At 48.6% G+C, this 17600-nt stretch overlaps 1 protein-coding gene across 1 annotated transcript in view; it reads right to left on the bottom strand.

Moving 5' to 3' along the window:
* LOC109888287 (Golgi apparatus protein 1) overlaps positions 1-17600 on the bottom strand; it is a 64859-nt gene that overhangs the window by 21091 nt on the left and 26168 nt on the right. Inside the window, exons 9-15 of the mRNA XM_031821351.1 lie at positions 12000-12121; positions 8918-9019; positions 8380-8533; positions 4453-4590; positions 2873-2959; positions 1162-1224; positions 348-461 (exon numbers count right to left, since the gene is read on the bottom strand). Coding sequence (XP_031677211.1) covers positions 348-461; positions 1162-1224; positions 2873-2959; positions 4453-4590; positions 8380-8533; positions 8918-9019; positions 12000-12121 — 780 coding nt within the window. The remainder of the gene's footprint in view (positions 1-347; positions 462-1161; positions 1225-2872; positions 2960-4452; positions 4591-8379; positions 8534-8917; positions 9020-11999; positions 12122-17600) is intronic.

The following is a 17600-nucleotide window of genomic DNA, read 5'->3' as shown; positions in this document are numbered from 1 at the left end:
ATCCTATGGGAGGTGCCCAGCTATGGGAGGTGCCCTTACTCTGGGGTAAGGATGAATGTGTGGTGTGTTAGATTATGTGGATTATTCAGAGAGATAGTGAGTGTGTGGTGTATGTGAGATTATGTGGATCATTCAGAGAGATAGTGAGTGTGTGGTGTGTGTGAGATTATGTGGATCATTCAGAGAGATAGTGAGTGTGTGAGTCAGGGCGTTCAGTTCAGTCGGGGGGGGTCATAGTGAGGTCAACAGCTCCTTGGTCCGTGTTGTCATAGCGACAGCAACCCGCCAGCTGTGTGTACATGCGTACATGAGTCAGTGTGCGTGTTGTCATAGCGACAGTGACCCACCAGCTGGAAGTGTGTCACTCCCACGGTACACTTGCTGTTCATCTCCTTCTGGTGTTTGTTCTGAACCAGACACTCCATCACATCCCCTGTATCCACCTGGTTATCAGATACATCCTAGAGAGAGGAGAGAGAGAGGAAAGAGATGTGTTTGATCTGAACCAGACACTCCACCTGGTTATCAGATACATCCTAGAGGGAGGAGAGAGAGAGGAAAGAGATGTGTTTGTTGTGAACCAGACACTCCATCACATCCCCTGTTGGGATAACTTGTTTTTAGACTTGCCAAAAGAGGAGAAGCTGTTCTGAGGCAGAATGAGAGAGCTGAGTTCTGAAGCTGTTCTGAGGTCAGGCAGAGTGAGAGAGCTGAGCGCTGAAGCTGTTCTGAGGTCAGGCAGAGTGAGAGAGCTGAGCTCTGAAGCTGTTCTGAGGTCAGGCAGAGTGAGAGAGCTGAGCTCTGAAGCTGTTCTGAGGTCAGGTAGAGTGAGAGAGCTGAGCTCTGAAGCTGTTCTGAGGTCAGGTAGAGTGAGAGAGCTGAGTTCTGAAGCTGTTCTGAGGTCAGGTAGAGTGAGAGAGCTGAGCTCTGAAGCTGTTCTGAGGTCAGGCAGAGTGAGAGAGCTGAGTTCTGAAGCTGTTCTGAGGTCAGGCAGAGTGAGAGAGCTGAGCTCTGAAGCTGTTCTGAGGTCAGGCAGAGTGAGAGAGCTGAGTGCTGAAGCTGTTCTGAGGTCAGGCAGAGTGAGAGAGCTGAGTTCTGAAGCTGTTCTGAGGTCAGGCAGAGTGAGAGAGCTGAGTGCTGAAGCTGTTTGTTGGAACTTACATGGCAGTGAGACTGGATGACAGGCTGACAGGCCCGGATCAGCAGGGCCTCAATATGAATGTCCTGTCACAGCAGAGAGACCATGTCAGCCAGAGACAGTAATATACAGAGACATCACACATACAGAATGGTTGGCACCCTTGATAAAGATGAGACTGGATAAAACAAATAACCAATACGGAGTTGTACAGCGCATTAGGAAGGTTTTCTGATCACTTGACTTTCTCCACAGTTTGTTACTTTACAGCCTTATTCTAAAATGGATTCAAAAATATAAAGACTGCCTCAATCTACACACAATACCCCATAATGACAAAGCAAACAGGTTAAGAAATTTGAGCAAATGTATTACAAATTATAAAATTGAAAAATGACATTCACATATGTATTCAGATCCTTTACTCAGTGCTTTGTTGAATCACCTTTAGCAGCAATTACAGCCTCCAGTCTTCTTGGGAATGATGCTACAAGCTGGGCACACCTGTATTTGGGGGTTTCTCCCATTCCTCTCTGCAGATCCTCTCAAGATCTGTCAGGTTGGATGGGGAGCAACGCCTCACAGCTATTTTCAGGTCTCTTCAGAGATGTTGGATCGGATTCAAGTCCGGGCTCTGGATGGGCCACTCAAGGACATTCAGAGACATGTCCCGAAGCCACTCCTGCGTTGTCTTGGCTGTGTGCTTAGGGTCGTTGTCCTGTTGGAAGGTGAACCTTCGCCCCAGTCTGAGGTCCTGAGCGGGTTTTCATCAAGGATCTCTTTGCTCAGTTAATCTTTCCCTCGATCCTGACTAGTCTCACAGTCTCTGCCACTGAAAAACATCCCCACAGCATGATGCTGCCACCACCACGCTTGGCATTCAGGCCAAAGAGTTCCATCTTGGTTTCATCAGACCAGAGAATCTTGTTTGTCATAGTCTGAGAGTCTTTAGGTACCTTCTGGCAAACTCCAAGCGAGCTGTCATGTGCCTTTTACTGAGGAGTGGCTTCCATCAGGTCACTACCATAAAGCCCTGATTGGTGAAGTGCTGCAGAGATAGTTGTCCTTCTGGAAGGTTGTCCAATCTCCACAGAGGAACTCTGTAGCTCTGTCAGAGTGACCATTGGGTTCTTAGTCACCTCCCTGACCAAGGACCTTCTCCCCCGATTGCTCAGTTTGGCCGGGCGGCCAGCTCTAGGAAGAGTCTTGGTGGTTCCAAACTTCTTCCATTTAAGAATGATGGAGGCCACTGTGTTCTTGAGGACCTTCAAAAATGTTTTGGTACCCTTCCCCAGATCTGTGCCTCGACACAATCCTGTCGTCTCGGAGCTCTATGGACAATTCCGTCGACCTCATGGCTTGGTTTTTGCTCTGACATGCACTGTCAACTGTGGGACCTCATATAGACAGGTGTGTGCCTTTCTAAATCATGTCCAATCAATTGAACTTAACACAGGTAGACTCCAATGAAGTTGTAGAAACATCAAGGATGATAAATGGAAACAGGATGACCTGAGCTTAATATCGAGTCTCAGAGCAAAGGGTTTGAAAACGTATGTAAATAAGGTATTTTTTAACACTATAGTATTATATAGTACTAATATAACATATACTGTATAATATAGTAATAATATAGTTTAGTATTTGTATAATTTATTTTATCCAGTCTTTTTTGCTCATCTTTATCAGGGTAATTTTGGAGCCACAGTCCATCCAACATGAAGACAGTGGTACCTCAGACTGCAGCTCTGTCAGGTTGCCCACCACCTCTCCACACCCTGACAGCAGGTCTTCCAGGTGGTCCTGCAGACACTCCAACTCCTAGAACACACACACCATCACAACGCCGTCACACACACACACCATCACAACGCCGTCACACACACCATCACAACGCCGTCACACACACCATCACAACGCCGTCACACACACCACACACACCATCACAACGCCGTCACACACACCATCACAACGCCGTCACACACACCACACACACCATCACAACGCCGTCACACACACCATCACAATGCCGTCACACACACCACACACACCATCACAACGCCGTCACACACACCATCACAACGCCGTCACACACACCATCACAACGCCGTCACACACACCATCACAACGCCGTCACACACACCACACACACCACACACACCATCACAACGCCGTCACACACACCATCACAACGCCGTCACACACACCATCACAACGCCGTCACACACACCATCACAATGCCGTCACACACACCATCACAACGCCGTCACACACACCATCACAACGCCGTCACACTCACTGTCACACACACCATCTCAACGCAGTCACACACACCATCACAACGCCGTCACACACACACCGTCACCACACCATCACCACACCGCCGTCACACACACACCATCCACTCACCGGTCACATTATTTGAAATGATGAAGCTTCCTGTAGTTCCCCAGAACAGTTGAGCCAGTCACAGGTTGTTTGTAAAACTCTGTTCATCCCCCCCTCTGCTCTGTGAAGACATGCTGCTGTTCCTCCTCTCTTCTTCCCCCCTCTGCTCTGTGAAGACATGCTGCTGTTCCTCCTCTCTTCTTCCCCCCTCTGCTCTGTGAAGACATGCTGCTGTTCCTCCTCTGTTCTTCCCCCCTCTGCTCTGTGAAGACATGCTGCTGTTCCTTCTCTGTTCTCCCCCCCTCTGCTCTGTGAAGACATGCTGCTGTTCCTCCTCTGTTCTTCCCCCCTCTGCTCTGTGAAGACATGCTGCTGTTCCTCCTGTTCTTCCCCCCTCTGCTCTGTGTACACATGCTGCTGTTCCTCCTGTTCTTCCCCCCTCTGCTCTGTGAACACATGCTGCTGTTCCTCCTGTTCTCCCCCCTCTGCTCTGTGAACACATGCTGCTGTTCCTCCTCTGTTCTTCCCCCCTCTGCTCTGTGAACACATGCTGCTGTTCCTCCTCTGTTCCTCCCCCCTCTGCTCTGTGTACACATGCTGCTGTTCCTCCTCTGTTCTTCCCCCCTCTGCTCTGTGAAGACATGCTGCTGTTCCTCCTCTGTTCTTCCCCCCTCTGCTCTGTGAACACATGCTGCTGTTCCTCCTCTGTTCTTCCCCCCTCTGCTCTGTGAACACACGCTGCTGTTCCTCCTCTGTTCTTCCCCCCTCTGCTCTGTGAACACATGCTGCTGTTCCTCCTCTGTTCTTCCCCCCTCTGCTCTGTGAACACATGCTGCTGTTCCTCCTCTGTTCTTTGCCAGTCTTGTCACTACACCACTTCCCCAGGTCAGTCATACAGTGTGTGTGTGTGTGTGTGTGTTACCTACCTGACCCGTGCCAGTCTTGTCACTACACCACTTCCCCAGGTCAGTCAAACAGCGCTTCTGGAGATCAGGGTCTAGTTTCACATCTAGCGCCCTCTGGTGGAGGATCCTCTGTACCTCTACCTTACAGTCACGAGACAGCTAAACAACACACACAGGGAACACACACACACAGTGAACACACACACACATACACACACAGGGAACACACACACACACACACACGGAACACACACACAGGGAACACACACACACACACACACACACACTAGTGATATACACACACCAGTGGAAGGTCATTTTGTATAACAGCACGATATCAGATGGGATGATCATCTTGTCAGACAATATTGTAGCCATTTATGTCCATCAGATTCAGCACAGTAAGGAACGGGGCTTTAATAACAATTACTGTCATTACCAACCACCACCACCTACCACTGTCATTACCAACCACCACCACCTACCACTGGCATTACCACCACCAACCACTGTCATTACCACCACCACAGTAAGGAACGGGGCTTTAATAACAATTACTGTCATTACCAACCACCACCACCTACCACTGTCATTACCACCACCAACCACTGTCAATACCAACCACCACCACCTACCACTGTCATTACCACCACCTACCACTGTCATTACCAACCACCACCACCACCTACCACTGTCATTACCACCACCAACCACTGTCATTACCAACCACCACCACCTACCACTGTCATTACCACCACCACCACCTACCACTGTCATTACCAACCACCACCACCTACCACTGTCATTACCACCACCAACCACTGTCAATACCAACCACCACCACCTACCACTGTCATTACCAACCACCACCACCTACCACTGTCATTACCACCACCAACCACTGTCAATACCAACCACCACCACCTACCACTGTCATTACCAACCACCACCACCAACCACTGTCATTACCAACCACCACCACCTACCACTGTCATTACCAACCACCACCACCACCCACTGCCATTACCAACCACCACCACTACCAACCACCACCACCACCAACCACTGTCATTACCAACCACCACCACCAACCACTGTCATTACCAACCACCACCAACCACTGTCATTACCAACCACCACCACCCACTGTCATTACCAACCACCACCACCTACCACTGTCATTACCAACCACCACCATCACCTACCACTGTCATTACCAACCACCACCACCACCTACCACTGTCATTACCAACCACCACCACCAACCACTGTCATTACCAACCACCACCACCTACCACTGTCATTACCAACCACCACCACCTACCACTGTCATTACCAACCACCACTACCTACCACTGTCATTACCAACCACCACCACCTACCACTGTCATTACCAACCACCACCACCTACAGTGCCTTGCGAAAGTATTCGGCCCCCTTGAACTTTGCGACCTTTTGACACATTTCAGGCTTCAAACATAAAGATATAAAACTGTATTTTTTTGTGAAGAATCAACAACAAGTGGGACACAATCATGAAGTGTAACGACATTTATTGGATATTTCAAACTTTTTTAACAAATCAAAAACTGAATAATTTTGCGTGCAAAATTATTCAGCCCCCTTAAGTTAATACTTTGTAGCGCCACCTTTTGCTGCGATAACAGCTGTAAGTCGCTTGGGGTATGTCTCTATCAGTTTTGCACATAGAGAGACTGAAATGTTTTCCCATTCCTCCTTGCAAAACAGCTCGAGCTCAGTGAGGTTGGATGGAGAGCATTTGTGAACAGCAGTTTTCAGTTCTTTCCACAGATTCTCGATTGAATTCAGGTCTGGACTTTGACTTGGCCATTCTAACACCTGGATATGTTTATTTTTGAACCATTCCATTTTAGATTTTGCTTTATGTTTTGGATCATTGTCTTGTTGGAAGACAAATCTCCATCCCAGTCTCAGGTCTTTTGCAGACTCCATCAGGTTTTCTTCCAGAATGGTCCTGTATTTGGCTCCATCCATCTTCCCATCAATTTGAACCATCTTCCCTGTCCCTGCTGAAGAAAAGCAGGCCCAAACCATGATGCTGCCACCACCATGTTTGACAGTGGGGATGTGTTGCTTTTACGCCAAACATAACGTTTTGCATTGTTGCCAAAAAGTTCAATTTTGGTTTCATCTGACCAGAGCACCTTCTTCCACATGTTTGGTGTGTCTCCCAGGTGGCTTGTGGCAAACTTTAAACGACACATTTTATGGATATCTTTAAGAAATGGCTTTCTTCTTGCCACTCTTCCATAAAGGCCAGATTTGTGCAATATACGACTGATTGTTGTCCTATGGACAGAGTCTCCCACCTCAGCTGTAGATCTCTGCAGTTCATCCAGAGTGATCATGGGCCTCTTGGCTGCATCTCTGATCAGTCTTCTCCTTGTATGAGCTGAAAGTTTAGAGGGACGGCCAGGTCTTGGTAGATTTGCAGTGGTCTGATACTCCTTCCATTTCAATATTATCGCTTGCACAGTGCCCCTTGGGATGTTTAAAGCTTGGGAAATCTTTTTGTATCCAAATCCGGCTTTAAACTTCTTCACAACAGTATCTCGGACCTGCCTGGTGTGTTCGTTGTTCTTCATGATGCTCTCTGCGCTTTTAACGGACCTCTGAGACTATCACAGTGCAGGTGCATTTATACGGAGACTTGATTACACACAGGTGAATTGTATTTATCATCATTAGTCATTTAGGTCAACATTGGATCATTCAGAGATCCTCACTGAACTTCTGGAGAGTTTGCTGCACTGAAAGTAAAGGGGCTGGATAATTTTGCATGCCCAATTTTTCAGTTTTTGATTTGTTAAAAAAGTTTGAAATATCCAATAAATGTCGTTCCACTTCATGATTGTGTCCCACTTGTTGTTGATTCTTCACAAAAAAAGACAGTTTTATATCTTTATGTTTGAAGCCTGAAATGTGGCAAAAGGTCGCAAAGTTCAAGGGGGCCGAATACTTTCGCAAGGCACTGTACCACTGTCATTACCAACAACCACTACCACCTACCACTGTCATTACCAACCACCACCACCACTCATTACCAACCACCACCACCTACCACTGTCATTACCAACCACCTACCACCACCACTCATTACCTACCACCTACCACCACCACTCATTACCTACCACCTACCACCACCACTCATTACCAACCACCACCACCACCTACCACTGTCATTACCAACCACCTACCACTGTCATTACCAAAAACAACCACCACCTACCACTGTCATTACCAACCACCTACCACCACCTACCACTGTCATTACCAACCACCACCACCACTCATTATCAACCACCACCTACCACTGTCATTACCAACCACCTACCACTGTCATTACCAACCACCACCACCACTCATTATCAACCACCACCACCTACCACTGTCATTACCAACCACCTACCACTGTCATTACCAACCACCTACCGCTGTCATTACCAACCACCTACTGCTGTCATTACCAACCACCTACCGCTGTCATTACCAACCACCTACCACCACCTACCACTGTCATTACCAACCATCACCACCTACCACTGTCATTACCAACCACCTACTGCTGTCATTACCAACCACCTACCGCTGTCATTACCAACCACCTACCACCACCTACCACTGTCATTACCAACCATCACCACCTACCACTGTCATTACCAACCACCTACCACTGTCATTACCAACAACAACCACCACCACCTACCACTGTCATTACCAACCACCACCACCTACCACTGTCATTACCAACCACCACCTACCACTGTCATTACCAACCACCACCCTCCTCTTCCTCACCACCACCCTCCTCTTCCTCACCACCATCTCCAACAACATGTGTTCTACCATAGTAGTAATGTGGAACCATGGGAACTAGTCCATCTTCGCTACTCCTGAATCTCTTACCCGTCGTCCCTGCTCCTCGGTGCGGTAGGCATGGCGATAGAGACACGAGAACACTGCACCAGGTGGCATCAGCTCGCTGGTCTCATTCCAGCCGTGGGTGTGGCACAGCCGGGCAGCGTCACCCTGGCACTTCTTATACAGAATGGGGTCCAGTCTGGTAGAGGGAGGAGAGAGTTAGACAGTCTGACTGCCAGGGGGCTGTAGAGAGTTAGACAGTGTGACAGCCAGGGGGCAGTAGAGAGTTAGACATTCTGACAGCCAGGGGGCAGTAGAGATTTAGACAGTCTGACCGCCAGGGGGCAGTAGAGAGTTAGACAGTCTGACCGCCAGGGGGCAGTAGAGAGTTAGGTCCTGGTTGACTTACTTCCAGTCTCTAGAGATGAAGTACTACAGCTCCAGTAGTCTGCGTTCACAGTCAGGGGTTAAGGGTCAGGGGTCAGAGGTCATGGTTGACTTACTTCCAGTCTCGAGAGATGAAGTACTGCAGCTCCAGTAGTCTGCGTTCAGAGTCAGGGGTCAGAGGTCGTGGTTGACTTACTTCCAGTCTCTAGAGATGAAGTACTGTAGCTCCAGTAGTCTGCGTTCACAGTCCTCCACCATCTTCTCTGTATACAGGTGCTCCATCAGGCAAGACAGGATCCTACACACACACACACACACACACACACACAATATGGCAGACTTTATCAACCAATCAAAAAGGTCACAATAAATCCCAAGAGACACCATGAAGTCGCCACAGAACTAGAGGTTCTGTCTCCCGACACGTCAAATGCAGCTTTTTACAAACATTATTTCATATATATCTTTTCCTTTACCCCTTTTTCTCGACAATTTCGTGGTTTCCAATTGGTAGTTACAGTCTTGTCCCATCACTGCAATTACCGTACGGACTCGGGAGAGGCGAAGGTCGAGAGCCATGCATCCCCCGAAACACAACCCAACCAAGCCAAATTTCTTTTTGACACAATGCCAACTTAACCCGGAAGCCAGCCGCACCAACGTGTCGGAGGAAACACCGTACACCTGGCGACCGTGTCAGCAGCGTGCACTGCGCCCGGCCCGCCACAGGGGCCGCTAGTGCGAGATGGGAAAAGGACATCCCTGCCAGCCAAACCCCCCGCTAACCCGGACGCCGCTGGGCCAAACCCCCCCGCTAACCCGGACGCCGCTGGGCCAAACCCCCCGCTAACCCGGACGCCGCTGGGCCAAACCCCCCGCTAACCCGGACGCCGCTGGGCCAAACCCTCCACTAACCCGGACGCCGCTGGGCCAAACCCTCCGCTAACCCGGACGCCGCTGGGCCAAACCTTCCGCTAACCCGGACGCCGCTGGGCCAAACCCTCCGCTAACCCGGACGCCGCTGGGCCAAACCCTCCGCTAAGCCATATCTCAGACTGGCCAATAAAATTAAAAGATTAAGATGGGCAAAATAACAGACACTGGACAGAGTAAGATTGGAAAAAAGTGTTATGGAGAGATGAATCTAAGTTTGAGGTGTTTGGATCACAAAGAACATTCGTGAGACGCAGAAAAAATGAAAAGATGCTGGAGGAGTGAACTATCTGTCAAGCATGGTGGAGGCAATGTGATGGTCTGGGGATGCTTTGGTGGTGGTGAAGTGGGAGATTTGTACAGGGTAAAATGGATCTTGAAGAAGGAAGGCTATCACTCCATTTTGCAACACCATGCCAGACCCTGTGGACGGCGCAAAATTGGAGCCAATTTCCTCCTACAACAGGACAATGACCCAAAGCACAGCTCCAAACTATGCAAGAACTATTTAGGGAAGAAGCAGTCAGCTGGTATTCTGTCTATAATGGAGTCACAGATCTCAACCCGATTGAGCTGTTGTGGGAGCAGCTTGACCGTATGGTACATAAGAAGTGCCCATCAAGCCAATCCAACTTGTGAGACGTGCTTCAGGAAGCATGGGGTGAAATCTCTTCTGATTACCTCAACAAATTGACAACTAGAATGCCAAAGGTCTGCAAGGCTGTAATTGCTGCAAATGGAGGATTCTTTGGCGAAAGCAAAGTTTATTATTTAAATGAAAAATCATTATTTATAACCTTGTCAACATCTTTACTATATTTCCTATTCATTTTGTAACTAATTTCATGTATGTTTTCATGGAAAACAAAGACATTTCAAAATGACCCCAAACTTTTGACCGGCAGTGTACCTTAATAGAAAATGACTCAAGTAAAAGTAAAAGTCACCCAGTAAACTACTACTTGAGTAAAAGTCACCCAGTAAACTACTACTTGATTAAAAGTCACCCAGTAAACTACTACTTGAGTAAAAGTCACCCAGTAAACTACTACTTGAGTAAAAGTCACCCAGTAAACTACTACTTGAGTAAGTCACCCAGTAAACTACTACTTGAGTAAAAGTCACCCAGTAAAATACTACTTGAGTAAAAGTGAAAGTCACCCAGTAAACTACTACTTGAGTAAAAGTAAGTCACCCAGTAAACTACTACTTGAGTAAAAGTCACCCAGTAAACTACTACTTGAGTAAAAGTCACCCAGTAAACTACTACTTGAGTAAAAGTCACCCAGTAAACTACTACTTGAGTAAAAGTCACCCAGTAAACTACTACTTGAGTAAAAGTCACCCAGTAAAATACTACTTGAGTAAAAGTCACCCAGTAAACTACTACTTGAGTAAAAGTCACCCAGTAAACTACTACTTGAGTAAGTCACCCAGTAAACTACTACTTGAGTAAAAGTGAGTCACCCAGTAAAATACTACTTGAGTAAAAGTGAGTCACCCAGTAAAATACTACTTGAGTAAAAGTCACCCAGTAAAATACTACTTGAGTAAAAGTGAAAGTCACCCATTAAAATACTACTTGAGTAAAAGTGAAAGTCACCCATTAAAATACTACTTGAGTAAAAGTGAAAGTCACCCATTAAAATACTACTTGAGTAAAAGTGAAAGTCACCCAGTAAAATACTACTTGAGTAAAAGTGAAAGTCACCCAGTAAAATACTACTTGAGTAAAAGTCTAAAAGTATTTGGTTTTAAAAATAAGTATCAAAAGTAAAAGTACAAACCATTTCAAATTCATTATATTAATCAAACCATACGGCACGGTTTTCTGTTTTAAAAAAACAAACATTTGCGGATAGCCAGAATGTCAAAATTTAACGAGTACTTGTCGGTGTCAGGTATGGAGTAAAAAGTAAATTCTCTCTCACTGGGCCAATTGTGCGCCACCCTACGGGACTCCCAATCACGGCCGGTAATGATACAGCCTGGAATCAAACCAGGGTCTGTAGTCACACCTCTAGCACTGAGATCCAGCGCCTTAGACCGCTGCGCCACTCGGGAGCCTATTCCTGCCAGTGGCATGTTGTTCAAGACAAAGACAACAGTGATATTCCTGATTGGTAATAAACCCCTTTATTCTGAACTGACTGACACAGCAGGAAAGACACAGCTGGAGGTGCCTCCAACCATCACAGGTAGAAAAGACAGGTGTGCATTTACTCAGCGTCTGTGTCTGCGTGCATCTGAGATCACAGTACTCACAAATGTGTGTGTGCATGCGATTGTTCTTCTGTGTGTGTGTGTGTGTGTGTGTGTGTGTGTGTGTGTGTGATGGTACTCACATGGGGTCCCCGCTGCGGATGTGTTTGCAGGCCGTCTGTATAACAGACTCACAAGCTTCGTTCAGGGCCCGGTCTATCCTGTAGTCTGATCCAGGATCAGCTGACTGGATCAAGGTCTGGAGCTGAGGGACAATACTACTAGATTTACAATAACAATACTACTAGATTTACAATAACAATACTACTAGATTTACAATAACAATACTACTAGATCTACAATAACAATACTACTAGATCTACAATAACAATACTACTAGATTTACAATAACAATACTACTAGATTTACAATAACAATACTACTAGATTTACAATAACAATACTACTAGATTTACAATAACAATACTACTAGATCTACAATAACAATACTACTAGATTTACAATAACAATACTACTTTATTTACAATAAAACACTAATTTACAATAAAACACTACTTTATTTACAATAACAATACTACTAGATGTATACTGTAAGGGCTCAGGCAGTGTATGAAAACACATACAGCCCCATCAGCCTCATCAGCCCCATCTCCAGTGTATGAAAACACATACAGCCTCATCAGCCCCATCAGCCCCATCTCCAGTGTATGAAAACACATACAGCCTCATCAGCCCCATCAGCCCCATCTACAGTATATGAAAACACATACAGCCTCATCAGCCCCATCAGCCTCATCAGCCCCATCAGCCTCATCAGCCCCATCAGCCTCATCTCCAGTATATGAAAACACATACAGCCCCATCAGCCCCATCAGCCCCATCTCCAGTGTATGAAAACACATACAGCCCCATCAGCCCCATCAGCCTCATCAGCCCCATCAGCCTCATCAGCCCCATCAGCCCCATCTACAGTATATGAAAACACATACAGCCCCATCAGCCCCATCATCCCCATCAGCCCCATCTACAGTATATGAAAACACATACAGCCCCATCAGCCCCATCAGCCCCATCAGCCCCATCTACAGTATATGAAAACACATACAGCCCCATCAGCCTCATCAGCCCCATCAGCCCCATCAGCCTCATCTCCAGTGTATGAAAACACATACAGCCCCATCAGCCTCATCAGCCCCATCAGCCTCATCAGCCTCATCAGCCTCATCAGCCTCATCAGCCCCATCAGCCTCATCTCCAGTGTATGAAAACACATACAGCCTCATCAGCCTCATCTCCAGTGTATGAAAACACATACAGCCCCATCAGCCCCATCTCCAGTGTATGAAAACACATACAGCCCCATCAGCCCCATCTCCAGTGTATGAAAACACATACAGCCCCATCAGCCCCATCAGCCCCATCAGCCTCATCAGCCCCATCAGCCCCATCTCCAGTGTATGAAAACACATACAGCCTCATCAGCCCCATCAGCCCCATCTCCAGTGTATGAAAACACATACAGCCCCATCAGCCCCATCAGCCTCATCAGCCCCATCAGCCCCATCAGCCTCATCTCCAGTGTATGAAAACACATACAGCCCCATCAGCCCCATCAGCCTCATCAGCCCCATCAGCCTCATCAGCCTCATCAGCCCCATCAGCCTCATCTCCAGTGTATGAAAACACATACAGCCTCATCAGCCCCATCAGCCCCATCTCCAGTGTATGAAAACACATACAGCCCCATCAGCCCCATCAGCCTCATCAGCCCCATCAGCCCCATCAGCCTCATCTCCAGTGTATGAAAACACATACAGCCCCATCAGCCCCATCAGCCTCATCAGCCCCATCAGCCTCATCAGCCTCATCAGCCCCATCAGCCTCATCTCCAGTGTATGAAAACACATACAGCCTCATCAGCCCCATCAGCCCCATCTCCAGTGTATGAAAACACATACAGCCCCATCAGCCCCATCAGCCTCATCAGCCCCATCAGCCCCATCAGCCTCATCTCCAGTGTATGAAAACACATACAGCCCCATCAGCCCCATCAGCCTCATCAGCCCCATCAGCCTCATCAGCCTCATCAGCCCCATCAGCCTCATCTCCAGTGTATGAAAACACATACAGCCCCATCAGCCCCATCAGCCTCATCTCCAGTATATGAAAACACATACAGCCTCATCAGCCCCATCAGCCTCATCAGCCCCATCAGCCTCATCAGCCCCATCAGCCCCATCAGCCTCATCTCCAGTGTATGAAAACACATACAGCCTCATCAGCCCCATCAGCCTCATCAGCCCCATCAGCCTCATCAGCCCCATCAGCCTCATCTCCAGTGTATGAAAACACATACAGCCCCATCAGCCTCATCAGCCCCATCTCCAGTGTATGAAAACACATACAGCCTCATCAGCCTCATCAGCCTCATCAGCCTCATCAGCCCCATCAGCCTCATCAGCCCCATCAGCCCCATCTCCAGTGTATGAAAACACATACAGCCCCATCAGCCCCATCTCCAGTGTATGAAAACACATACAGCCCCATCAGCCCCATCTCCAGTGTATGAAAACACATACAGCCCCATCAGCCCCATCTCCAGTGTATGAAAACACATACAGCCCCATCAGCCCCATCAGCCTCATCAGCCCCATCAGCCCCATCTCCAGTATATGAAAACACATACAGCCCCATCAGCCCCATCTCCAGTGTATGAAAACACATACAGCCCCATCAGCCCCATCAGCCTCATCAGCCCCATCAGCCCCATCTCCAGTATATGAAAACACATACAGCCCCATCAGCCCCATCAGCCTCATCTCCAGTGTATGAAAACACATACAGCCCCATCAGCCTCATCAGCCTCATCAGCCCCATCAGCCCCATCAGCCTCATCAGCCTCATCAGCCTCATCAGCCCCATCAGCCTCATCAGCCCCATCAGCCCCATCTCCAGTGTATGAAAACACATACAGCCTCATCAGCCCCATCAGCCCCATCAGCCCCATCAGCCTCATCTCCAGTATATGAAAACACATACAGCCCCATCAGACCCATCAGCCCCATCAGCCCCATCAGCCTCATCTCCAGTGTATGAAAACACATACAGCCTCATCAGCCCCATCAGCCCCATCAGCCTCATCAGCCCCATCAGCCTCATCTCCAGTGTATGAAAACACATACAGCCTCATCAGCCCCATCAGCCCCATCTCCAGTGTATGAAAACACATACAGCCCCATCAGCCCCATCAGCCCCATCAGCCTCATCTCCAGTGTATGAAAACACATACAGCCTCATCAGCCTCATCAGCCCCATCAGCCCCATCAGCCTCATCTCCAGTGTATGAAAACACATACAGCCCCATCAGCCCCATCAGCCCCATCAGCCTCATCTCCAGTGTATGAAAACACATACAGCCCCATCAGCCCCATCAGCCCCATCAGCCCCATCTCCAGTGTATGAAAACACATACAGCCTCATCAGCCTCATCTCCAGTGTATGAAAACACATACAGCCCCATCAGCCCCATCTCCAGTGTATGAAAACACATACAGCCCCATCAGCCCCATCAGCCTCATCAGCCCCATCAGCCCCATCAGCCTCATCTCCAGTGTATGAAAACACATACAGCCTCATCACCCCCATCAGCCCCATCTCCAGTGTATGAAAACACATACAGCCCCATCAGCCCCATCAGCCTCATCAGCCCCATCAGCCCCATCAGCCTCATCAGCCCCATCAGCCTCATCAGCCCCATCTCCAGTGTATGAAAACACATACAGCCCCATCAGCCCCATCTCCAGTGTATGAAAACACATACAGCCCCATCAGCCCCATCTCCAGAATATGAAAACACATACAGCCTCATCAGCCCCATCAGCCTCATCAGCCTCATCAGCCCCATCAGCCCCATCAGCCTCATCTCCAGTGTATGAAAACACATACAGCCTCATCAGCCTCATCTCCAGTGTATGAAAACACATACAGCCCCATCAGCCCCATCTCCAGTGTATGAAAACACATACAGCCCCATCAGCCCCATCAGCCCCATCAGCCTCATCAGCCTCATCAGCCCCATCAGCCTCATCAGCCCCATCAGCCCCATCAGCCTCATCTCCAGTGTATGAAAACACATACAGCCTCATCAGCCCCATCAGCCTCATCAGCCCCATCAGCCTCATCAGCCCCATCAGCCTCATCTCCAGTGTATGAAAACACATACAGCCCCATCAGCCTCATCAGCCCCATCTCCAGTGTATGAAAACACATACAGCCTCATCAGCCTCATCAGCCTCATCAGCCCCATCAGCCTCATCAGCCCCATCAGCCCCATCTCCAGTGTATGAAAACACATACAGCCCCATCAGCCCCATCTCCAGTGTATGAAAACACATACAGCCCCATCAGCCCCATCTCCAGTGTATGAAAACACATACAGCCCCATCAGCCCCATCTCCAGTGTATGAAAACACATACAGCCCCATCAGCCCCATCAGCCTCATCAGCCCCATCAGCCCCATCTCCAGTATATGAAAACACATACAGCCCCATCAGCCCCATCTCCAGTGTATGAAAACACATACAGCCCCATCAGCCCCATCAGCCTCATCAGCCCCATCAGCCCCATCTCCAGTATATGAAAACACATACAGCCCCATCAGCCCCATCAGCCTCATCTCCAGTGTATGAAAACACATACAGCCCCATCAGCCCCATCAGCCTCATCAGCCCCATCAGCCCCATCTCCAGTATATGAAAACACATACAGCCCCATCAGCCCCATCAGCCTCATCTCCAGTGTATGAAAACACATACAGCCTCATCAGCCTCATCTCCAGTGTATGAAAACACATACAGCCCCATCAGCCCCATCTCCAGTGTATGAAAACACATACAGCCCCATCAGCCCCATCAGCCCCATCAGCCTCATCAGCCCCATCAGCCCCATCAGCCTCATCTCCAGTGTATGAAAACACATACAGCCTCATCACCCCCATCAGCCCCATCTCCAGTGTATGAAAACACATACAGCCCCATCAGCCCCATCAGCCTCATCAGCCCCATCAGCCCCATCAGCCTCATCAGCCCCATCAGCCTCATCAGCCCCATCAGCCTCATCAGCCCCATCTCCAGTGTATGAAAACACATACAGCCCCATCAGCCCCATCTCCAGTGTATGAAAACACATACAGCCCCATCAGCCCCATCTCCAGTGTATGAAAACACATACAGCCTCATCAGCCCCATCAGCCTCATCAGCCTCATCAGCCCCATCAGCCCCATCAGCCTCATCTCCAGTGTATGAAAACACATACAGCCTCATCAGCCTCATCTCCAGTGTATGAAAACACATACAGCCCCATCAGCCCCATCTCCAGTGTATGAAAACACATACAGCCCCATCAGCCCCATCAGCCCCATCAGCCTCATCAGCCTCATCAGCCCCATCAGCCTCATCAGCCCCATCAGCCCCATCAGCCTCATCTCCAGTGTATGAAAACACATACAGCCTCATCAGCCCCATCAGCCTCATCAGCCCCATCAGCCTCATCTCCAGTGTATGAAAACACATACAGCCCCATCAGCCTCATCAGCCCCATCTCCAGTGTATGAAAACACATACAGCCTCATCAGCCTCATCAGCCCCATCAGCCTCATCAGCCCCATCAGCCCCATTTCCAGTGTATGAAAACACATACAGCCCCATCAGCCCCATCTCCAGTG

The sequence above is a fragment of the Oncorhynchus kisutch genome, unplaced genomic scaffold (assembly GCF_002021735.2).
Source record: "Oncorhynchus kisutch isolate 150728-3 unplaced genomic scaffold, Okis_V2 scaffold3963, whole genome shotgun sequence".
In the NCBI taxonomy this organism is placed as follows: domain Eukaryota; kingdom Metazoa; phylum Chordata; class Actinopteri; order Salmoniformes; family Salmonidae; genus Oncorhynchus; species Oncorhynchus kisutch.
This window is presented reverse-complemented; position numbering and strand designations above follow the sequence as displayed.